This window comes from Mauremys reevesii, linkage group 7, assembly GCF_016161935.1.
Source record: "Mauremys reevesii isolate NIE-2019 linkage group 7, ASM1616193v1, whole genome shotgun sequence".
Taxonomy (NCBI): Eukaryota; Metazoa; Chordata; order Testudines; family Geoemydidae; genus Mauremys; species Mauremys reevesii.
In genome coordinates this window covers 88,950,361-88,976,283 of record NC_052629.1, presented here as the reverse complement: position 1 = coordinate 88,976,283, position 25,923 = coordinate 88,950,361, and the positions used below count along the sequence as shown (strand labels likewise).

At 41.8% G+C, this 25,923-nt stretch overlaps 1 protein-coding gene and 1 long non-coding RNA gene across 3 annotated transcripts in view; one reads left to right on the top strand and one right to left on the bottom strand.

The window, feature by feature from the left end:
* SYN2 (synapsin II) overlaps nucleotides 1-25,923 on the bottom strand; it is a 443,697-nt gene that overhangs the window by 19,247 nt on the left and 398,527 nt on the right. The window contains exons 10-11 of one of the 2 annotated variants that reach the window (XM_039482093.1): nucleotides 22,707-22,856; nucleotides 8,064-8,267 (exon numbers count right to left, since the gene is read on the bottom strand). In XM_039482093.1, the coding sequence (XP_039338027.1) occupies nucleotides 8,244-8,267; nucleotides 22,707-22,856 (174 nt within the window). In that variant the 3' untranslated portion in view covers nucleotides 8,064-8,243. Of the gene's footprint in view, nucleotides 1-8,063; nucleotides 8,268-22,706; nucleotides 22,857-25,923 lie in introns of those variants that run through there. The other variant, XM_039482092.1, reaches the window with a different exon arrangement.
* Nucleotides 1-25,923, top strand: part of LOC120369155 — a 116,361-nt gene that overhangs the window by 53,048 nt on the left and 37,390 nt on the right. The gene's annotated exons all lie outside the window — the stretch shown is intronic.

The window sequence follows — 25,923 nt, the reverse complement described above, 5'->3', positions numbered from 1 at the left end:
CCTGGCTCACCGAATCCAAAATCCCAGTTTCATCCCTCAACTGTGTAGTTGAGTATTAAAAATAGTTTGCTGTTCATTACTGTTTCCGTCATGTTTCTTTGCAGAAGATTTTTTGTGAAGGGGAAATAGGGGTTTGTTAATTGCATAGGACGGCCACCATTACCAGGGTACAGACATGGGGGCAGGATCAACAGCAGGTCACACACAGAGTGCAGTCACTAGGCACCCGGGTCACTCTAGGAGGTGTCTGCTGCCCCAGGTCAGTCTGGGAGGTGTATGCTGCCCCAGGGTCCGAGCGCCTGGCATCCACAAATGGCAAGGCAGGCTGCCCTTACCATGCCCTTCCACCCTAGCCATGAACCTCTCCGATGCCCTGAGCCCCAGCCAGAGCCACCATCCCCCTACACCTACTCACCCTTCCCACACACCCCTCACCCCTTCCTGCAAACCCACCCCTTCCTGCACACCCTCCTGTAACCGTCCTCCCGCCAGAGACCGCTGTAGGAGCAGGAGCCTGTCAGTCCTCGAGTGTAGAAGCGGTCTGTACATCACTGCACACCGTACCCACCACAGTCTGCGTCCCTGTTTGAACCCTTTAACGCGAATTCGTTAGTAAAGAAAACTTTGTTAATTAAAAATGTTCCAATAACTTTATTTGTAAACGTCTGTTGGAAGGGGGGAAACCTGGTGAACGGGGTATGTAACTGCTGAAAAAAGTCAATAGTAACTGAAACAGGGGCAGGTTCAGCTTCTCTGTAAAGAGACTGGACAGTCATAGGTTACCCTGCTCTCTGAGGAACCTAGCTTTCAAAGCCTCCCGGATGCACAGCGCTTCCCGCTGGGCTCTTCTAATCGCACGGGTGTCTGGCTGAGCGTAATCAGCAGCCAGGCGATTTGCCTCAACCTCCCATCCCGCCATAAAGGTCTCCCCCTTGGTCTCACAGAGATTGTGGAGCACACAGCAAGCTGCAATAACAATGGGGATATTGGTTTCGCTGAGATCCGAGCGAGTCAGTAAGCTCCTCCATCTCCCCTTGAGACGTCCGAAAGCACACTCCACCACCATTCTGCACTTGCTCAGCCGGTAGTTGAAGAGCTCCTTGTCACTGTCCAGGGCGCCTGTATAGGGCTTCATGAGCCAGGGCATTAGCGGGTAGGCTGGGTCCCCGAGGATCACTGTAGGCATCTCCACATCCCCAACAGTTATTTTGTGGTCCGGGAAGAAACTACCTTCCTGCAGGCGTCTAAACAGACAAGAGTTCCTGAAAACACGCGCGTCATGAACCGTGCCCGGCCACCCGACGTAGATGTTGGTAAAACGTCCCCTATGGTCCACCAGTGCTTGCAGCACCATTGAAAAGTAGCCCTTTCGGTTAATATACTGGCTGGCCTGGTGGGCCGGTCCCAGGATAGGGATGTGAGTGCCATCTATAGCCCCACCGCAGTTTGGGAATCCCATCGTGGCGAAGCCAGCTATGACGACCTGGACGTTTCCCAGGGTCACTACCTTTGAGAGCAGTAGGTCAACGATTGCGTGGGCTACTTGCATCACAGCAACCCCCACGGTAGATTTGCCCACGCCAAAGTGGTTCACTACTGACCGGTAGCTGTCTGCCGTTGCAAGTTTCCAGAGGGCTATGGCCACTCGCTTCTGCACAGTCAGGGCTGCTCGCATCCGGGTGTCCTGGCACTTCAGGGCAGGGGCCAGCAAGTCACACAGTTCAAGGAAAGTGCCCTTACGCATCCTGAAGTTTCGCAGCCACTGTGATTCATCCCAGACCTGCAGCACTATGCGGTCCCACCAGTCCGTGCTTGTTTCCCGGGCCCAGAATCGCCGTCCCATAGCATGAATGTGACCCATTGCCACCATGATCTCCGCAGCGCGGGATCCCGTGCTTTGTGAGAGGTCTGTGCCACTCTGACACTTCATGTCCTCACCGCGCTGCTGGAGCCTCCTCGCCCGATTTCTCAGCAGCTGACTGTGGAAGAGGTGGACGATAAGGTGCAAGGAGTTGACAACGGCCATAAGTGCAGCGATGATCGCAGCGGGCTCCATGCTCGCAGTGCTGTGGCGTCCGCGCTGTCACTGACCAGAAAAGTGCGCAAACAGATTTCCCGCCAGCGCTTTCAGGGAGGGAGGGCGGAAGTGACGGTTGAATGACGACAGTTACCCAAAACCACCTCGACACATTTTTCCCCCAGCAGGCATTGGGGGCTCTACCCAGCATTCCAATGGGAAGCGGGGACTGCATGAACTGTGGGATAGCTGCCCAGAATGCACCGCTTCCAATGTTGACGCTTGCCCCGTTAGTGTGGACTCACAAAGTCGAATTAGTGTCCTTAGTGTGGATACACAAATTCGAATTCATAAGGTCGAATCCACAAATTCAACCTAAGTTAAATCGAACTACTCTTGTAGTGTAGACATACCCTAAGGTGGTATGCTGCTAATGCAACTGCAAGCATTCTAACTCCTTGTGCAAAATCTAATTCCTGTGCGCAGAAGCCCACAGGGACTAGACCTGTCTTGAAGATCTATTCTTCCCTCCTAAGATTCTTATACTTGCCCGCCAGGCTAGAAGCTAAATCTGTTGCCAGTTTATTTCTCTTAGCACAAACAAGGTTTTGTACATCAAACTTTTGGATCTCAAACCCATCCAATAGTTAGTCCAGACCTGTCTGGAACCAGAGCTATGGAATTCCAGATAACTTATGTAAAATGGCTGAAAACAGCCTATTGCTTGGATGCCTAGGGCCAAAGAGAGAAAATGGTCTAATATCTAATTTGTGTGTGTGTGTGTACAGTGCTTGATATGGCTATGAATACCTCAGAGGTGAAGTAATTGAGGTGGTAATGAATGCCCTTTGGGGGCATATGCCAATTCCCATGGAATAAAACTCTCATATCATGTCTGATTACTTTTTCTGCACTTAAATTTGAAACTGAATACCCAAATGACAGGGGGATTGTAATATTACTAAAAACATCAAGTCTTGAATTGCCTATTTGTGGAATCTCCCCTTTTCAAATAAGATTGGTTTGTTTTATATATTTATAAAAATCACCAAGCTTTACCCAAGAAAGCCCTCTCTAAGCTAGTAACTTCCCAGTTGTGTATGTAATGAGAGGTGCATTAGCTGCATAATGATATATATTAAAAAAGCATGAGCTAACAATTTTGGCCAGAGCATCCCTTTAGTGGTCAGATAATCCCATTGGTCTGGAATGGGTGGAATGCTGCCTCTGTACCGCTTTCTCCTACTCCACAGAAACATATAGATGCTTTTTGCTTGAAATGCATTCCCTAGACTGTTAGGGGGCAGAGGTGGAAGATGGGACTGGCTGTTCTCCAAAGCATTGTCCCCTGTGACTCCATGGATTAGGATTAGATTGTGCTAATGCATGATCTTTCACATTCTATATATAAAAATATCATACTTGTATGTATTTGTGACTTTGGGATTGTCTGGCTAGTGTCAAAGTGGGAGGGTGCAAAAGGCTATAATTTGGCAGAGAAATAGCCCTTGGGCAATAGAGATGTTTGCTGTATCCCAGTGAAAATTGGTTTTGATTTGGCTGAGTTAGAAGGATTTGAAAACCAGCATTGGAACATGTATAGTAGGTTTATTTGATGCAATGACTGAAGCTTTTAATAGGTGTCTCCACATTCGAAAGGAAATAGGGCTGCACCACACTTTGGTAGTTTAAGAGTAAATTAAGTATAAAGAGACCAGCCTTATTCAGTGCAAGAGCATCTAGATGCTAAAGGAGAGTAGGAACTTTGTAGGACAGCAGAATCAATGTATCCCTTCTCCTGCAGAGATGCCTAAGGGGAGTGACTCCTTAGCACCTGACTTCGCTATAGTTAAGTATGGTGAATGTTGCAGGGCTACTGGTTACTGCACCTTCCAGCTACTGCTCTGTGAATGAGTCATGGCTAATGGTTGCTCACTGATTGCTTTACTTTGCTGGATAATGAATGTGGCAGGGCTATTTACTAGTTACTGCACCTTCCAGCCACTGCTCTATGAATGAGTCATGGCTGATGGTTGCTCACTGATTTCTTTACTTTACTGTATAATGAATGTGGCAGGGCTGTTACTGGTTGCTACTGAGGGTATGTCTACACTACGGGATTATTCTGATTTTACATAAACCGATTTAGTAAAACAGATTGTATAAAATCGAGTGCACGCAGCCACACTAAGCACATTAATTCGGCGGTGTGCGTCCACGGTCTGAGGCTAGCATCGATTTCTGAAACGTTGCACTGTGGGTAGCTATTCTGTAGCTATCCCATAGTTCCCGCAGTCTCCCCCGCCCCTTGGAATTCTGGGTTGAGATCCCAGTGCCTGATGGGGCAAAAATCATTGTCGCGGGTGGTTCTGGGTAAATGTCGTCAGTCACTCCTTCCTCTGGGAAAGCAACTGCAGACAATCATTTCACGCCCTTTTTCCCTGGATTGCCCTGGCAGACGCCATAGCATGGCAACCACGGAGCCTGTTTTGCCTTTTGTCACTGTCACCGTATGTGTACTAGATGCCGCTGACAGAGGCGATTCAGCAGCACTACACAGCAGCATTCATTTGCTTTTGCATGATAGCAGAGATGGTTATCAGCCGTTCTGTACCATCTACCATGCCATTGTAAATTGGCAATGAGATGACGGTTACCAGTCCTTTTGTGCTGTACCATCTGCTGCTGTCATAGATGCCCCTGGCTGAGATCGGCCGGGGGCGCAAAAGACAAAAATGGGAATGACTCCCTGAGTCAATCTCTCCTTTATGGTATCTAAAAATAGAATCAGTCCTGCCTAGAATATGGGGCAAGTGTACTAGAGAACCAGTGTATCAGAGAACCAGAGAGCACAGCCGCTCCGTGTCAGATCCCGCAGAAATGATGAGCTGTATGCCATTCACAGGGGGTGCCCCTGCAGCAACCCCACCTGTTGATTCCCTCCTCCCCCAGCCTTCCTGGGCTACCGTTGCAGTGTCCCCCATTTGTGTGATGAAGTAATAAAGAATGCAGGAATAAGAAACAGTGACTTGTTAGTGAGATAAAATGAGGGGAAGGCAGCCTCCAGCTGCTATGATAGTCCAGACAGGACATTAAGCAGTGTGGGGGAGAGGAGCCCAGCATCCCGCTGCTATGATAGTCCAGGCAGAACAGAATCTTTTCTTTACACATGAAGGGCAGGGGCTGATGGAGCTCAGCCCCCTGTTGCTATGATGAAGATGGTTACCAGCCGTTCTGTACCATCTACTGGGAATGATCAGGAGTTTTTTACCCAGGTGCCCCCGGCCGACCTCACCGGACGCCAGCCAGGAGCACTCACAGGCTGATGATGAGGACGGATACCAGTCCTATTGTACTGCACCATCTGCCACAAGGCTGATGATGACGATGGATATCAGCCATATTGTACCATCAGCCACCAAGGGGGGGGGGCGAGGATGCTGCCGTTGACTGCTGCTGCATCACGTCTATCAGCAGCATTCAGTAAACATAGGGTGACATTTAAAAGAGTCAAGAGAGGATTTTTTCCCCTTTTACTTCTGGGGGTGGATGACGGGGGTAAATTGACGAGCTATGCCCTGAACCACCGCGGACAATGTGTTTGACACTACAGGCATTGGGAGCTCAGCCAAGAATGCAAATTCTTTTTGGAGACTGCAGGAACTGTGGGATAGCTTGAGTCCTCAGTTCCCCCCCACCCCTCAATGAACGTCCATTTGATTCTTTGGCTTTCCGTTACGTTTGTCACACAGAAGTGTGCTGAGTCCCTACTGTGGCCTCTGTCTGGAGATTTTTAAAAAATGCTTTGGAATTTCGTCTTCTGTAATGGAGCTCTGATAGAACAGATTTGCCTGCCCATACAGCGATCACATCCGTACGGTCCATGCTGGAGCTCTTTTTGGATTTTGATTTCGGACTGCATCGCCACCCGTGCTGATCGGAGCTCCACGCTGGGCAAACAGGAAATGATATTCAAAAGTTCGCGGGGCTTTTCCTGTCTACCTGGCCACTGCACCCGAGTTCAGATTGCTGTCCAGAGTGGTCAGTGGTGCACTGTGGGATACCGCCCGGAGGCCAATACCGTCGATTTGCGGCCACATTAATCCTAATCCGATATGGTAATACCGATATTAGCGCTACTCCTCTCATTAGGGAGGAGTACAGAAACCGGTTTAAAGAGCCCTTTATATCGATGTAAAGGGACTCTTAGTGTGGACGGGTGTGGCGTTAAATCGGTTTAATGCTCCTAAAACCGGTTTAAACGCGTAGTGTAGACCAGGCCTCATTGGTACCATACTGTATATTCACTGCAGATTAAGCAAGGCAGTGTGACTGCATACTGCACTTTACAGTTACATTGCAGAGACAGGTGGTGGGGCACACCTTACTCCTCAAAGAAGCCACTTTCATCTTGCCTCCTGAAGCTGCACAAAGCATTATATAAACAGGGGGAGTGGGTAGATGAGTATGTTCCAGAGCCTATTGACTGCATGCCCTTGGGGAAGGTAGCTGGCTCATACAATCTAGCAGTTCTGAATGTCAGTGTGCAATCCTGCCTGCTGCTCTGCAGGGAAAATGTGGATGGAAGAGACTCTTTAGAACAGCCAGGCAGGATTGCACCCTTGTGCTTTGGCTTGATTACAGAGGTCTCCACAGAAGAGAACTAGTTCTAGGAAACAGATAAGCAGGGTGACATGTTGGCACAGGCCTTGCTACAGAATCAGATTCTTATTGTAAGAAAGCATTGTTATCTGATGCCAGTGAGACTGACACACAATGATTTTATACATGTTGCATTTTCCTTAATTCCTCCCCCTTCCCAGTGGAGCTGTATCTCCAGGTTGAGATCGTCAAGATGAATTCATGAGTTGAAAAAATGTAGATCAGCTATTGTTGTTACTAAACAATCTCTTCCAGTTACCTGTCTATACCGGCTCCTCACCAATCTCCTATTGCGTTTCTGGCTGCACTTTTCCCCCCACCTCCTTCTCCATGCACTCCCTATCCGTGGCCCCACAAAGTTGCGAGACCTCCTGGTCAACCTCCTCCTCGCCCTGGCTAAAATGGCCATCTACGTGACCAGGGAGAGGCGGTTGGCCAATGGAGACTCCTGCGACTGTGGGGCTTGTTTCCGATCCTTAGTCCGTTCACGTCTCCGGGCGGAGTTCCTCCAGGCGGCGTCCGCTGGCTCCCTTGACACCTTCGAGGAGCAGTGGGCGCTGTCCGGGGTTCTCTGCTCGGTGTCCCCGTCAGGCTCCCTTCTTATGAACCTTTGACCGCACTCCTGTCCCTGTTCTTTTATTAGTTGTCCCCCGCAATTAGTGGGTTTCTGAGGCCTTGTGGAACCTCCCCTTAGGCTGGGGGGGCAGAATCCGTTAGCATGGGGTGGGCTCCGCCCACCCCGTTTCCCAGAAACCCAATAGATACAATTCCTCCGTATTTTCTAGCCAACGTGTGTGGAAAAAATTCATATAAGAAATGAATGAAATCATTTGGTTCTTATGAAATATAAAAGCTTTGAACATAAGAATGGCCATATTACATCAGACCAATGGTCCATCTAGCCCAGTATCCTGTCTTCCACCAGTGCCAGATGCTTCAGAGAGAATGAACATAATAGGGCAATTGATTCAGTGATCCATTTCCTGTTGTCCACTCCTAGCTTCTGGCTTTCAGGTTTAGGGACTGCATCCCTGAGCATCTTGGCTAATAGCCATTGATGGTCCTATCCACAATCACATTTTTTTTTTTTGAACCGAGTTACATTTTTGGCCTTCACAACATCCCCTGGCAACAAGTTCCACAGGTTGACTGGGCATTGTGTGAAGAAATAATTCCTTTTGTTCATTTTTAAACATGCCGCCTATTAATTTCATTAGGCGATCCCTGGTTCATGTATTATTAGTCATGAGAAGGGGTAAATAACTCTTCCCTTTTCACTTTCTCTAAACCATTCATGATTTTATAGACGTCTAACATATCATTTATTTTCTAAACTGAACAGTCCACGTCTTTTTAATCTCTCCTCATGTGGAAGCTGCTCCATACCCAAATAGTTTTTGTTGTCCTTCTCTGTACTTTTTCCAGTTCTAATGTATCTTTTTTGAGATGTGGTGACTAGAGCTGGCTTGCCTTTCCTGAGTGCTCCTTAGGTACCTTGATCATCCAGTGGCCTGACTGATTGTTTGGTAGACTTCCTGCTTCTGATGTAAATAAAAATTACTGTTCAGTTTTTTTGCAGGGCTGTAATCTAGGAGCACAAATTGGAAAGGGTTTTATTTCCAAAAATCCAAATCTGATTAAATTATAGAACAGTGTTAAAGACAAACATGCTCATGCGGACTTGCTTCTGTTAAGCATAGCTCCCCTAAAAACAATACAAATAAACTATAAAAAGCAGGAGTAAGCCTCAGCTGAAAAGGATATTAAATGTTTAGGAAGAATTAATTAATTATGAAGATCTATCATCCCACTAGAACTGGATGGTTCCTCTCCATTTTTAGCGAGGAGTCCTGAAAGAAAGTAATGCTGTTTTATAGTTTATTGTGACTCTTGCTTCAGATGGACATATTCATAGTACAATGTATGAAAAGGCATTAAAAGTATAGTTGCACAGTAGGCCTGTAAGCAATAGATAGTGAAGGAATGCAGGCTATGTAATGGGAAAGAGCTCCCCCTTGTGTGGTAAGGTAATACAGAAGCTGAGAATAATACACAGAGCTGAAGAAGAGCTCTGTGTAAGCTCGAAATCTTGTTTCTTTTACCAACAGAAGTTGGTCCAATAAAATATATTACTTCACACACCCTTCCTCTCTAATAATACACAGACACACACAACCAAACTTGAATTTAATTACATATATATGTGTGGGGATGTGTGTGTGTGTGTGTGTGTGAGACACAAGTGACAGAAGTACAAGGCATCTGAATATGAGACTGTACTAAAGAATGGATAGCCCAAAGACTATTGAGCACAAACATCTATCTTAGGTTCATTGTCCTTTAATGAACAAACCCATTTGTTCTGTTCGTGAGAGCAACAGTTTAAACAGTTTCAGGACTTTTAAAAGGCAGCGTCTGCTTGGACAGACAGAGCTAAAAGGAGAGAGAAGGCCATCCTGCAAAACTGAACTCAAAGGGATAATCCACCAATTTATGCTGAGTGAGTGAGAACAGAAAGTGAAAATTATTCTTATTACACTTAAAGGAATCTGGGGAAAGCATCTATTGTTAATTATAACATTTTATATTTGCCCATCAATTTCATTGAGCATTTTGTTTCTGCTTAGTTACTGAAATAATACTAGCTGCAAGATTATCACTTTATGTCATGCCAAGGCAACTGAAATTATTCTAGTTGCCCCACTTCTGTACTGAGGCTTGTCTGCCAGATTGAGGGCAGCGCCTTCTCAGGAGTATGACCTTGCCTGTGGGACTGTCTTTGAGGGTGTCCTGCGAGGAATGTTTTGAGAACGAGTCCTTTCTCACCTAACCATTTAGCATTGATCTCCCTGTTTGCAGGGACCACTGGGCCTTGTTTATGATTTATGAAATTTACTAAGTATTTTATTTATAGTTCCAAGAACCATTGTGGTGATTAACATACAATAAATTATCCAGTAATAAATAATATCAGGCCATGTACCTAGGTTCTTGCTCAGATTCTATTCTGTGTTTATTTGGACAAACTTAGACTGATGTCAATGGAAGTTTGCCTGAATAAAATCCTCAAGATTTGCCCAATACAGCCCATACACCTAAGTATCAACCATGTTTTTTTTAAAAAAAGGGCATTTAAAATCTTTTAGTACAAGGCAGTTTTTATGCAACATTGATAGGTTGTTATACATTATGTCTTAGCAGGCTGTGGAAATGAAGCATTTGTCAGTGCTTAGTTGCTTACCCTAAAGTAACAGACACACTCTCAGCTAGCCACAGGAAGTGTTTATATAGATATCATTGTTAATAAATATTCAGCAAGCTGCATCTTCATTAGTTCCTATTTATCAGTGACCATAAATAAATAAGCAGAAGAGTTGGGCAATATTTTCCACTGTGTCCCTTAACAATTACTCTGTCTGCTGGTGTAGCATCCCAATGGACATTTCAAAACAGACATTGATATAATTTTGTCATGGTGGTCACAGCTGTCATGGAACCTGTTTATTTAAATTAGATAGTGAAAGATCACCCGTCTCAGAACAGTGGAGTTTGCCATATGGAGTCTGTGACCGTGCATTAACAGTTCATTAGTTTGTTTTCATAGAATCATAGAATCTCAGGGTTGGAAGGGACCTCAGGAGGTCATCTAGTCCAACCCCCTGCTCAAAGCAGGACCAAACCCAACTAAATCATCCCAGCCAGGGCTTTGTCAAGCCTGACCTTAAAAACCTCTAAGGAAGGAGATTCCACTACCTCCCTAGGTAACCCATTCCAGTTCTTCACCACCCTACTAGTGAAAAAGTTTTTCCTAATGTCCAACCTAAACCTCCCCCTCTGCAACTTGAGACTATTACTCCTTGTTCTGTCATCTTCTACCACTGAGAACAGTCTAGATCCATCCTCTTTGGAACCCCCTTTCAGGTAGTTGAAAGCTGCTATCAAATCCCCCCTCATTCTTCTCTTCTGCAGACTAAACAATCCCAGTTCCCTCAGCCTATCCTCATAAGTCATGTGCTCCAGCCCCCTAATCATTTTTGTTGCCCTCCGCTGGACTCTCTCCAATTTATCCACATCCTTCTTGTAGTGTGGGGCCCAAAACTGGACACAGTACTCCAAATGAGGCCTCACCAGTGCTGAGTAGAGGGGAATGATCACATCCCTCGATCTGCTGGAAATGCCCCTACTTATACAACCCAAAATGCCATTAGCCTTCTTGGCAACAAGGGCACACTGTTGACTCATATTCAGCTTTTCATCCACCGTAACCCCTAGGTCCTTTTCTGCAGAACTGCTGCCCAGCCATTCGGTCCCTAGTCTGTAACAGTGCATGGGATTCTTCCGTCCTAAGTGCAGGACTCTGCACTTGTCCTTGTTGAACCTCCTCATATTTCTTTTGGCCCAATCCTCTAATTTGTCTAGGTCCCTCTGTATCCTATCCCTACCCTCCAGCGTATCAACCATTCCTCCCAGTTTAGTGTCATCTGCAAACTTGCTAAGGGTGCAGTCCACACCATCCTCCAGATCGTTAATGAAGATATTGAATAAAACCGGCCCCAGCACCGACCCTTGGGGCACTCCACTTTTGATTAGCTGCTGCGGATTAGCAGTTTGTTAGTTCACTTCTGTCTAGTTCAAAGTGAGCTAACAAACTGTTAATGCATAGCAGCAGGGTCCATGTAGTTTCTGTAACTGTAGCATGAAATTGTCTATTTTTACCATGACTGTGCTATTAAATTATGCATAATTTTACCATGACAAAATTGTATCCATAAAAATAGAGTAATATTTGAACTACAATCAATATGCCTGTATGCTAGCTCACTTCTATATGACCACATCCACTGTTTTTAAATGGTGCCGAAGCCCAAGATATTGGATTTTTATTTTTGCATATAAACTTATTATTTTCAATATTTTAAATAGAGTAGCTAAATGTCAAGCCAAGTTAAAATGCTTGGGATAAATCATACACTGCATTTTATCAATGGCCTAGTTTTTAACATTTGGACGGAACCACATCAAGTATCTTTTTTTCTCTTTTTTTAAATAAGCTCCACTGGGATATTTGTAAAAAGAACAACTACTTGTGGCACCTTAGAGACTAACAAATTTATTTGGGCATAAGCTTTCATGGGCTAAAACCCACTTCATTGGATGCATGCAGTGGAAAATACAGTAGGAAGATATCTATCTATATATACACAGAGAACATGAAAAAATGGGTGTTGCCATACCAACTCTAACAAGACTAATCAATTAAGGTGGGCTATTATCAGCAGAAGGAAAAAAAACTTTTGTAGTGATAACCAGGATGGCCCATTTCAAACAGTTGACAAGAAGGTGTGAGTAACAGTAGGGGAAAAATTAGCATGGGGAAATAGTGTGTCATTCTGTAGCCATCCTTGGTGATCTAAGTGAGAGTTCAGGTGCAAGGTTGCCTCACAGACAGCAACAATGAAGGAAACAGATTGAATGTTCTGGAAAATGTAGCTTTAATTTGCAATATTAGTACCTCAAGTGTTTCTGAGGATACAGAAGACTGATTTCATAGACCTGACTGAGAATCAGATTCCTACACAGCAAGGGTTAGACAAACACAGACCCTCTGCTATCAGAAAATGAAGCCATTCTGCTGGTGATTCCACTGTTGTTTCTTACAGCAGTGCTGAAGGAAAGATTTAAGCAGTGAATGGAAGTAGACTGCTCCTATTCCCCCAGTTTGAGTCTAGCTCCCTGCCGGAGGAAGAAATAGCTAGCTAAAATAAGCAAATCTTTCATAGTTGAAAATATACCCACAGTAGCTTTGTGTCCAGAAATGTTCAGACTTATTATCTAGGATGTAACTTCAACATATTTCCTGTTAGAAAAGATTATGAATTATTATACTGTTCAGAGGTCTAAACACCTCTTAATAATTAAAAAAAAAAAGGCTGATTATCAAGTGGGACTGACTGGCTTTTTGTCATAAGTGCCTTGCCAGAGGTAGAGTATCTGTCGGACTTCTATGCTTAATGTGCAACAGCCTCAATGTCTCAGATATGCAGCTACAAAATCAGTACCGTTTCTTAGCCTATAGTTCAGAACAGAGAGATGTGAAATATTTGCAATGAAGTGCAAAACTACTCTTATCTGAATGGTTATCACATTTTTCTCTGAACTTGAAATGGGACAATTTCTTTGACTCTTTTTCCCAAAGGTGGGCAATTTTTTTTAATTAGCAAGAATGGCCATTTCCTAGTGAAGAAGGTGGCCCTCACAGCAAAACCACGTGGAAACTTTTTTTCATAAGGTCTTGATCCGGTAAAGAACTTAAGAATGCTATTAAGCTTTATTGCCCTCCTCTTGCAGAAGTGGATGGATCTCTGCAATCACAGCCAAATAGGTATTCTGAAGTGTAAAACTGAAAATAACAGGCTGCCACTAGGTAAATATATTTTATATTAATGTGTAGTTCTACTGACCAATGACAGTAAAAAAAAAAAAAAAAAAAAAAGTACAGTCTGGGGTTTTGCATTTAGGCCCTGATCCTGCACTGAGCTTCATGTAGGGAGAGACTTGATTTCACTGCGCCTCTGTGCAAGTGTAGTGAGTCCACCTGTGCAGAGCAAAATGTGTTTTTTCCAGATCAAGTTTGCTTAGTTGGCAAGCACAAAGATGTTGCCATCCTTAATAGTGCAAACTTGGCCTGGGATCTGAAAAGGAGGCTTCTTTTTTTCACGTAGTTCCACAAAGTGAACACAGTTAAAATAGTGTTACTGAGAGGCTGATTTAAATCAAGTTTTCTCCCTTCATCTGAGTGCATGTAGAATAACTAACCTATATTCAAATCAAAGGGAAATTAAAGACTTTGGAAACATGAGTATGTCTAGAAACCTTTGTATAAGTAGCATTTTAGTTATTTAGTAATAGTGTATGTACATGAGACACTCAATTTCATTTTTACTATAATATCACTTTTGTAATTTACCAATTTGTACTTGCACATTATCTATCCTCTTTCATTAAACAGTAAATAACATCTGACCATCATGAAAATGAAAATCTACCACAAGATGTCACTATAATTTAAATAAAGAAAAGGTGCTGTAGTACAGCAGAGGGATGACTATTTCTCTGTAGCAGAATTCTAGTCTTTAAAAATTAAAAGAAAGGCTTCCATCATTTATAAACGTTTTTTGGGGGCATAGCTTTAAATGTTTCTTACTGAACTTCTAGCAAGAAGTCTAGATTGTATGCTGACCTACAAACCTGGAAAGCATATGCCCCCTGCTTCTAATTCACTTGCTTTTGGGACTGAAGTATGTCAAGCAAATTTTAATAGAAAGAGAACTTTAATCACTGTAGGCTACATCTTCAAAAGAACGCAGTCCCGGATACTAATTGTCCACCGACATGCACTTTGTGTAAGTATTTACACCCACTTGTATATACTGAGTGGTAGCTCACAAAGTGCACACAAACTTTCATGTTTAAGAAATTCAGCAGAAAAGAGACATATGACATTTACTAATTTAGCTCACAGAAAATATATTGATCATATCAAAACTACAACCTAAGGTTTTTTGATAAGTTCCATTGAGTCATATTATGATGTAACCTGATGAAAGACTTAAAAAATGTAAATACTCAGTTAAAGAGGCAAACAGCAGAACCAAGAACCAGCAGATTCTTTCCACTGAAGTACTTTGCAACAGCATGGACCAAATCCTGAGCTATACCTGAGGAGGCCATAATGTAGCTAAGGTGGCCTTTGCTCCCTTGATCATGGGCAAACTATGTCAGGCTAGTACTCTGGCATAATTTAGAACAGGTGAAGGCTAAACTGAGTTGTGCTTGTGGCCAACGACCTCAACATCCCATCAGCTAGGGATCAGAGGGATACTGAGAAGCCACGTTATGGTGGCTCTGTCTCACCAGAAGATGCATCTAAATCTGGAGCGATCTTCCCACTTCTGCTTGCACCAGCTTTAGGCTGCTGGCTGTTCAATGCAAAGCAGCTGCACTATACCCCAGATTTCTGCCCTTAATTTTAAATGTTATATTGAGAGACAGAAATACAGCACAGGGTTTCTTTATAGATGGTACATAATTATTTTAGAGAAGTAAACAATGATTTTAATCAAACTTCTTAATGCTAGACTCCCCATCACAGTAGGTTGTTAAAAACAGGTTGGATAAACACCTGTCAGGGATGGTCTAGGTTTCCTTTGTCCTGCCTCAGTATAGGGGGCTGGACTTGATGACCTCTTGAGGTCTCTTCCAGTTCTACATTTCTGTGATTATTGTTATTGCTGTTTACTACTATGGATATAATTACTCTAGACAGTTTTGCTCCAGTTTAGGAAGACAGTTTGAGTACCAGTATCAGTATCATCTGTTACTCCTGTAGAAGAATTTAACCTAACCTTTAATTTGTATACATATTTGGTGGGTTTTCCTTCCCAGAGGCAGAAATATAAATTCTTAATGCCTAAAGGCTAAACTCAGGTACCAGAGGGTGGAGAAAAATGGAATGGTCTCCCTTGGCTGTGGAGATACTCAGTAGTTGTGACTACAGTCTGGATGCTAAAGTAGGTCTAAGGGTTGAAGGTTTTGTGTAGAAGATGATCTGCCAACATTGGCTTTGTTCCTCCCCCCGGCAGCCATTGCCATTACTCAAACTGTGTGTGGGGATAGACTAAGTGGAAAATGGTGTGGAGGTGGGGTCCATCTGGCATGGACCTTTGTGTGGGCTCCCCATATCTTGTCTCCCCTGTTCAGCACAATTGTACTTAATTCTAAGTTTCTTTGTGCCGCCACAGGTGGGTGCAGGATTTCCCCTCTATATAATGAGATGTTCTTTATAAAGCCAAATCAAACTGTTGTAGTGTCAGGCTACATTCACATTCAAATAGATTAAAGCAAATTACCACCAACCTACTAAACATAAGCGAATTACAATTTAAAAAAATCATGACTGATAGAGGAAATCATGGTTCTGTGTTTCTACTGGAAACAGAACAGTAGAGGAGTTAATTGTGTGGACTTGACTAATGTACTTTTGCCATTTCTTCATAGAGACAATGCTAACTGCTTTGAGCATTGCCTTTTCCCAAACTTGTCGCACTATGGGTGGTCAAGTTCAGTTAAGTTATCTCTCTCTAATAGTTATTGGAATGAAGAAGCTAGAGGAAAAACTGAGCCCAGCTCCCCGGCACTCTTGAGCTGGTTGTATGTCATGTGAAGAATAAGGGATGGATAGTGAGGAGGTCATGAGAGTGATAGTGAAAATGGAAAGAAATTAAAACAGGCAGGAGTTCTGTAAATCTGAGGGGGAGGTTTTGATCCAATTTCTATATCAATGTGCTGTACTTGGTTTCAATACAGAAGGGCTTATTTTGGGGAAAACATTTTTTTAAAAAGTCTGAATGGTTTGTTAAAGATTAAAACTTTTCTGGGTATTACTACCCCTATTTCAAAACAGTTAGATAAATGTCTGTTTCATTAGTGGGCTGTTGATCATACACTTAATTACTGTTGTTTCATGGCCCTTACTTATAAAGAAAGCCCAGTCAGGTCAGTATTAAAGATGCTGTGGCCAGCTTCACTTATAGTGTATTGGACTTTGTCAGCTTGTCTAAAATATTATGTTCTGAACCAGTTTAACATAGTGTGTATGTTTTTTCCCATTTCTTTAATGGCTGCGTATCCTACAGCAACACTTTTGTTGATATTGCAACATGGCCTCAATAGAGTTGCATTGAGATTGTCTTGACATTTTCCTAATAGAATCTTCATAGACTTGAACTCCCAGAAATGTACTCTCAGAATTTGCCATTGTAATGTGGCACTTGTGCATCTGCACTGAAATAATTTTATCATAACTCATTATCGTACAATAGTTAGAAGGCTTGCATTAACACTACTTTTTGTACCATTTATCTTGGATTCAGAACCTGAATTTAAACTGATTTAAACTGATAAATTGTCATAAAAAAGGAATCCTAAAAAAGTGGAAACATGGGCAAATTGCTAAGGATGAATACAAAAGAATATTACAAGCATGCAGGAACAAAATCAGAAAGGCTAAGGCACAGAATGAGTTACACCTAGCAAGGGACATAAAAGGCAATAAGAAGAGGTTCACATTAGGAGTAAGAGAAAGAGGAAAGAAAGTACAGGCCCTCTATTTAGTGGGGAAGGAGAGTTAGTAACTGGTGACATCAAGAAAACTGAGGTGATTTAATGCTTTTATTAATGTTTTGCTTCAGTCTTCACTAAAAAGGTAAATTGTGACCATATGCAACACAATTAATATTAACAAGAGGAAACGAATGCAAACCAAAATAGGGTAAGAACGGGTTAAAGAATATTTAGATAACTCAGATATATTCAATTTGGCAGGGCCTGATGAAATTCATCCTCGGGTACTTAAGGAACTAGCTGAAGCAATCTCAGAACCATTAGCAGTTATCCTGGAGAACTGTTCAAATAATCCTGTGCAAAACCTAGTTCTGACAGTCCAGGTGTGTGAGTACAGATCTTTTCTGCCAGCAGATGGGGACAGACAAGAATGAACTTTTCAGTCATGACATCCCTATTCATCTGCTGACTCAAAATTCTTAGCTGCTGTTGTCTCCAGCAGATGGAACAATTTCCTGGCTGGCTAGCTCATACAATTCTAGAAAACCCCCAAGATTTCTCAAGTGTTCAGCTGAGACTATTCAAAGAACAGGAGGAAATTAGAAGACTGCAATTATCAGTAGAATGGGTCAGAATTTTTTTTCTTCCAGAAACTTTAAGAACATAAGAATGGCCATACCGGGTCAGACCAAAGGTCCATCTAGCCCAGTATCTGTCTACCGACAGTGGCCAATGCCAGGTGCCCCAGAGGGAGTGAACTTAACAGGCAATGATCAAGTGATCTCTCTCCTGCCATCCATCTCCATCCTCTGACAAACAGAGGCTAGGGACACCATTCCTTAGCCATCCTGGCTAATAGCCATTTATGGACTTAACCACCATTAATTTATCCAGTCCCCTTTTAAACACTGTTATAGTCCTAGCCTTCACAACCTCCTCAGGTAAGGAGTTCCACAAGTTGACTGTGCGCTGCGCGAAGAAGAACTTCCTTTTATTTGTTTTAAACCTGCTGCCTATTAATTTCATTTGGTGACCCCTAGTTCTTGTATTATGGGAATAAGTAAATAACTTTTCCTTATCCACTTTCTCAACATCACTCATGATTTTATATACCTCTATCATATCCCCCCTTAGTCGTCTCTTTTCCAAGCTGAAGAGTCCTAGCCTCTTTAATCTTTCCTCATATGGGATCCTCTCCAAACCCCTAGTCATTTTAGTTGCCCTTTTCTGAACCTTTTCTAGTGCCAGTATATCTTTTTTGAAGTGAGGAGACCACATCTGTATGCAGTATTCGAGATGTGGGTGTACCATGGATTTATATAAGGGCAATAATATATTCTCAGTCTTATTCTCTATCCCCTTTTTAATGATTCCCTAACATCCTGTTTGCTTTTTTGACCACTCTTTAAGTGAAAATGAAATTTTTCTTTGCCTTCATTCAAGTTTGCAGTGGAAAATTTGATTTTGCATTAAAAAACCATGAATAGATTTAAAAAAAAATGTTTAGACCTCCTCCCCAATTTATTTTTTTGAAAATTTCAAGGAAAACTGACCCTTTCCAAATAAATAAAATAAAATAAAATAATAAATTGTTAGTTGACAACAACTTTCTGTTGGAAGAAAGTTTGGATAGAAACTTTTCAACCAGCCATAGGCATCAGGATAGTTCTGAGCACATGCTATTATAGCGAGGCCTTTTATAAGTCTTAGGATTCTTGCATCTGTGCATAGTGCAAGCTTTCCTGCAGGGAAGGGGGTTGTTACCAAGATAGTTGACAGGAACAAAAATGGCAAATTCTACATCCTGCAACAAAGATCCTAGTGCATGCATCTAATTAATTACATTAATTATTGTAGCAAGAGCTTTAAGAACCAGATTTGTATAAAAGGAGGCCTGTGGGGTATGCTCATTTTGGACCTACTTTTGAGTGTGAAATTGTGTTTACATACAGGAACAGACCCAATTTGAGTACAAAAGCAGCCAATTTGCTTACATGGCAGTAGTAATCACTTACACAAACATTTCCACACCTTGTGCTTCTCTAAAATCTAGGCACAAGTGCCTAACTGGTATACCAGATTTTCAGTCAGTGAGAGCATTTAATGCTCCATTTTCAGGGGAGGAGGGAGGGGAAGAAAGCTATCTGTTAATCTGACAACACTTTTTTAATTTATTCTGTCAATTTGACATCTCTCTTTGGTGCTTTCGGCAATGCTTCTCAATTAGCCTGTTGTGTTTTAATATATGGTTAATTTGCTGGTCCTGAAAGAAAGCATGTTTGGTACTAAAGTGACTTTTTTTTTTTTTTTTTAGGTGCCCTTTACAACTGGGCTTGAGTTGTGGTGGATGGAAATTCATTGTATGTGGTTGAAACATTGTGTTCAGTTTCTAGTGGCTATAATATAAATAGATGCCACACCACTTCTTTATATGGGATAGTGGTGGGTTTTTTTTTTAAACAAAGTATGATGATATATTTGAAGAGCAAATTAGTCACTCTCCCTCAAGAATTGGTCTACTTGAGATGTACCACAAAGCTGTTTACCTGATGTGGGGCCTATTCAGAATTAAAAACAGACTTTTCAGTTAGAGTCGGCAACTCCCAACCTACCATTTGGGTCCATTTTATTGCTTAAACAATCACCATTGGTCCTATCAGTATAGTTAGACAATCTTGTTCTCAACTGTTCACTTAGGCCTGATACTGAGAAGTGCTGAGTACCTAAACCACACACTGATATCAACAGAATTTGCGGCTGCTTAACCCCTGCCAGGATCAATCCCATTGACTATCAGCTATGAGCTCATAAGGAATAATATTTGGCATTTACGTAGCACTTTGCATGTTCAATGCATAGCACAAAAATGAATTAATCCTCACCACACTTCCAAGAGTTAAGTAAGTAACATCCTCATTTTCATAGACAGTGACATGAGGATGCAGAGGACTAGATCAACAAAGGGATTTAAGTGCCTACATGCCACTTCAGGTGCCTAAGTCCAAAATTTGGATTCTTAAATCCCTTGCTCAACTGCCACCTAATCCTGCAGGTGCCTAAATTTCTGTTTCTGGGCATGTGCACAGCTGCCTAAGTTCTGACACCCTGAGCACCAAGCTCACACTAAACCCCCAGTCAAACTGAGAATTGTCCTGGCTGCCTTTCTTGCCTGCAGGGTCCAATCCAGTAGGCATGCTCGGTGTACACCTGGTTTGGACCTAACACAAAATGCTGGCTTTTCCTTAAAATCTTTAGCCCAGTGGTTAAAACACTGACTCAGGATGCGGCAGAACCAGGTTCAAATCCCCCCTCTGCCTGATGTGGAGCAGGGATTTGAATCCAGGACTGCCACCTCCTGGCAGAAGGAGGCACCTTCTGTGAAGTGCCTAATTTCTTTTGTGGGGCGGGTCTTAGGTTATACCCCTCTACTTGGTATTGGCTAGTTTACACAGCTCCCCACTCAGTGTGCTGGCTTTTGTGAATCCTATTAGGCACCTAACTCTCTCCATGCATTCATTGTATGGGGAACCTAGGCACCTGACTCAGGGCTGTGGATTCCATTAGGTGGCTGGGTGCCTAAAGTGAGGTGATGCAATGCTGAGTCTAAGTCCTTTTGTGGATCTAGCCCACAGAAGGTAGGAGACTTAACCAAGGTCACAAAACAGATCTGTAGCACAGCCAGGATCAGAACTCAGAAACTCCTGTCCTCAAAGCATTAGACAATGTATGATGAATTTAATGCATTTCTATCCTTCTTATAAAACTGTAAATTAACAATTCAGTCCAGACAACTGCTCACTGAAACAGTAAATATACTTCAGGTGCATTCCAGTTTTGAAATCAACGGTTATTCTCCTGGTTTGCATTATATTACACTGATCACATGATCATGTCATTTACTTTGCACACATTGTAGTCAATAGATCTCAATAAAATCTTCTGCAATAACACATGTTTTTATTAAGCACTCTTGCTTCCATCTTCAAATAAAGCCAAATGCTGTCTAAGGGCAGTGCCTCATAGGTTTATTATCTCCATTATATTTTTACATGAATATAACCGATAACCACATAATAAGGACCCCATTTTCCCTAATGGCAACTCAGCTGAATAATACCAAATCCAGAGCTATCAAGATACTTAAATAGCTACAATCCTGCACATAGAACTACATTACAAGAATAACTTTTGATCCACACTGGTTAATTGTTGTTTCCAGAACACCTTCTAGAATTTCTTGCTGGATGCCTTCGATGAGATGTTTTTGAATTTTTGTATGTAACTTCTCTAGCCAAATCCTTTACTGCAAGTGAAATCTTGACTTAGACTTACATATTAGGGCTGTCGATTAATCGCAGTTAACTCACACGATTAAAAAATTAATCACGACTAATCACAGTTTTATTTGCACTGTTAATAATAGAATACCAATTTAAATGTATTAAATATTTTTGGATGTTTTTCTACATTTTCAAATATATTGATTTCAGTTACAACATAGAATACAAAGTGTACAGTGCTCACTTTATCTTATTATTTTTCATTACAAATGTTTGCACTGTAAAAATGATAAAATAAAAACACTTTTTCAAAGTACTGCAGTGCATTCTTGTTATCGTGAAAGTGCAACTTACAAATGTACACTTTTTTTTACATAACTGCACTCAAAAACAAAACAACGTAAAACTTTGGAGCCTACAAGTCCACTCAGTCCTAGTTCTTGTTCAGCTAATCGCTAAGACAAACAAGTTTGTTTACATTTATGGGAGATAATGCTGCCCGCTTCTTATTTACAATGTCACCTGAAAGTGAGAACAGGCGTTCGCATGGCACTTTTGTAGCTGGCATTGCAAGGTATTTATGTGCCAGATATGCTAAACATTTGTATGCCCCTTCATGCTTCGGCCGCCGTTCCAGAGGACATGCTTCCATGCTGATGACACTCATTAAAAAAAATGCATTATTTAAATTTGTGACTGAACTCCTTGGGGGAGAATTGTATGTCTCTTTCTCAGGTTTAACTGCATTCTGCTATGTATTGCATGTTATAGCAGTCTCGGATGATGACCCAGCACGTGTTGTTCATTTTAAGAACATTTTCAATGCAGATTTGACAAAACGCAAAGAAGTTACCAATGTAAAATTTCTAAAGATAGAAACAGCACTCGACCCAAGGTTTAAGAATCTGAAGTGCCTTCCAAAATCTGAGAGGGATGAGATGTGGAGCATACTTTCAGAAGTCTTAAGAGAGCAACACTCTGATGTGGAAACTACAGAACTCAAATCACCAAAAAAGAAAATCAACCGTATGCTGGTGGCATCTGACTCAGATGATAAAAATGAACATGCATCGGTCTGTTCTGTTTTGGATCATTATCGAGCAGAACACATCATTAGCATGGACACATGTCCTCTGGAATGGTGGTTGAAGCATGAAGAGACATATGAACCTTTGGCACATCTGGCAAGTAAATATCTTGTGATGCTGGCTACAACAGTGCCATGTGAATGCCTTTACTGACTTTCAGGTGACATTGTAAACAAGAAGCAGGCAGCAGCATCTCCCGTAAGTTCAACTTTCATGATAAAGAGATTGCACTACAATACTTGTAATTGGGGAATTGAAAAATAGTGTTTCTTTTGTTTTTTACAGTGCAAATATTTGTAATAAAAATAAATATAAAGTGAGCACTGTACAGTTTGTATTCTGTGTTGTAATTGAAATCAATATATTTGAAAATGTAGAAAACATCCAAATACATGTAAATAAATGGTATTCTATTATTGTTTAACAGTGCCATTAATCACAAATAATTTTTAAAATCACAAATAATTTTTTTAATTGCTTGACAGCCTTATTATATATATTATCCTATTGTGTATTTAGAAAGTAGAAGTTTCTTACCTGAGGCTGTTGAGTGGCAGTTGGTCTCTGAGGAGATGGTATAGGTGTTTTGGACAACATTTGGTTCATTTTGCTTACAACAAGATCAGTTATAAGTTGCCTGTCTTCCACCTGATGTTCACCAATCAAAGGCATTGCACAGTCCATAACCTATAATATACAACATCTGATTAGCTAGGGAATGTAGCATTGCAGCAAACCCACTCCATGTGTGTGTCTGTAAATGTCAGGTCATCCATCGAGTTTGTTCTGCAAAAAGGAGAAAAATGTGTAGAAATGGCCTAATTTTTGTGAGAGGAAAGGGAATTGATCTTAAGTATCATCATCCCCTTCCTGGAGACTGGAAGCCACTCCATATGATCTGAGTTTGAGTTTCTGTGCTGTATGTGGGCTGTTTCTGAGCCCATTCATAGCTGGGAATGCCACGCCCCATGGCATCATCCCTTTCTAATCCCAAGGCAATATACCAATGTGACTGTATGTTGACGTTTCTTGGGGATGCCATGTGTGGGCACTCCATGGGAACATGGTTCCTGAGGGAACTACACCACTGCACCAACTAAGGATTATAAAGAGGCACAAGGCTTCCCTAAGGAGGGCTTGAAATCTGAGATATTTCCCTCTGAATTCTGGGTTATTAAATGTTTTAAAGGGCTCTTTCCCCTGCATGGTTTGTGTGGCTCAAACCCTATCCCCTTAATGGAATATGTCTAGGGAAATGCTGGTTGAAACTTGAATTTCCTGGCTTTTCTGTTAGACTTTGATCCCATAGTCATTATTGGTTAATGTAAAATCTGAAACATGGCCATATGATGCTATTATTATTGATAGGGTTGTTTCTGAAAAGTACTGTGTATGTTGTAGGCGTTTGCAGACTAAAGTATTTCCACAAATGCACTTTCTTATCCTATTTGTACCTGATGTATTCTTCCTAAGGGGTGAATCATGCCCCCCACTTTGCATGTCTGAAAGGCATCCCCACTGCAGAATCAGTGCAATTCAATTGCACAAGGGAGGAGGGAGAGATTATGAATCCTATATGGTGTGGAGCCCAACTCCTGCGAGTACTTGCCATGTGGCAGCACACTGGGTGAGTAAGGGTGGCACATGGACCAGACGGGAGAGGGGGAAAGCCAGAGGATCTACACTGCATGAGCTTCTGGTTCTTTGCCATTTTTGGAAGGAGTGGACTAGAGTGTCTGCAGAGACACTGCCAACCCAGCAGCCAGTTTTAGCATAAGTGAAGCAGCTCTGCATCTAAGGTGGAGAAGATTCCTCCCCCATACCTCTCCTAGTGCCTAGCTCAGACACTGTGGTGGAGGCTCAAGGAAAGATTCGGACCTAAATGAATTTACTATGTTCAGTGTAACAATGTTTTGTAACTATGCTATCCAGCTACTATTTCATACAATACAGATGCTAATAACAAATGACCTTTTAAAGAATGTTTGGTGGCTTGGGAATTTTGAAATTGATTAGATGCTTTAAAAAAAAACTTGTGAATGAAACTGTCCAAAATATTAAATCTAATCACATTAATTATTAATGATTAAACTGAAACAAGGGACGGCCACTATGTAACAACCTGAAGCTTACAAATATTTTTATTCTCTCCCCCTACCCACTCCACCCCCAAAATTAGGTAGAAAGTAGCATTGTTTGTTTATAATTAAGATGCTGCAAATTATTGATTTGGGGTCTTCAGGGCTACAAAGTCTCAAGGATGCCCCAACCATCAAAAATCTTCCTCAAAGCTCAGAGGCTTGCTAAAACAAATCCAAATTAAACAAAGAAATACAATTTGTTTCAAGCAGATGTTTTCTAAGAAAAGCAGGAATGGTGTTCCCCTCTTGGGACACCTCAATGGTATCACAGAAATAGATGATATTTGCACTCAAGGCTCCTATAAGTTTTATATATTTTTCACATTAATATTTTTGAAGTGGTACATAGTGTCTATTTTTCAAACTTCCTTGTCACATTCCTGTGATGCATAAGTGGATAAATTATAACTGGAGAAATGAGGAAAACAGAATACTATATTTGTTTTAACATAGTTTATTCCTGAGGTTGTTTCCTAGCTCACAGTGTCTTTGAGGGAAAGCTACATGCAAGAACTGCATGTTCTGATTTTTGCCAGAGAAAATAACAGACAGTAAACCAAATCAAGTGCTTGATTCTGCTCTCACCCAGGAATAGATCAGGAGTAACTCCACTAAAGTCAGAGTTTCAGTTCTGTGAGACCAGAGACAAGCCTCATGATACTAGTATATACACTGGTTTTAAACTTAGCACCCGACTCTCTCCTCCTGTATAAAACGGGGTGTAATATAGTGAAGAATAAGGGCCCTTAATATACACTGGAATGTTTGTTGAAATCTGGGCTTTAGTTCAGTATTGTATTAATAACTACAGGCATCAACCTTCATTCTAGGCAGGTTATCACTAGAACACTATCATTATTTATAGTTGCACTGGAGTAGCACCTAAATATCCATTTAAAGGTATTTCCTCTGGGTTAGCAATCATCTTCTTTGAGGTGGGAGGGGGAAAGGTTACTAGGCATGCACAAAACATTTGAAAATCTTGGTCAGAAATGACTAGTGACTGAATTCCTGAACTTCTCGATGCCCAATGCGAGGCACCTTTAAAAGGAACTTGATTTTCAGAGGGTGGATGTGCAGCACTTTCTGACAATCAGTCCCCTTTAAGGTGCCCCTCGAGTTGAGCACCCAAAATGAGCAGTCACTTGAAAATGATGGCCCCTCTTTTTGAGTGATGTACTTAAGTTTCCTAATGGTTTTATCAACAATTACAATAATTTAAAAAAACTGCCTTAGATATCAACTATATTAATCCTCAGCATTCCCCAACCAGACAGGAAAGTAATCTCCCCATTTCATGGATAGGGAAAGAGGAAAAAGGGACAAATTCACTCTTGGTGTAAATCCATCAACATCAAAAGAGTTGTAGTAGGAATGAATTTGTCCCAAAAAGGAGTAGTAATATGCTTAAAGCCACAAAGTTGGAGACTGGGATTGGAACCCAGGGAGGTTCCTGGTTCTTAATTAGTTAACTTTTACACAGCTGGCATGCATGGGGATTTATGTCTGTGCTCTTTTTGGCTTTCCTGGAGCTCCAACAGACCCTTCATCATGTCCGTTTGCTCCCCCAACAAATGCTTCAGCATGTCTGTTTGCTCCTGCATTAGCCTCAG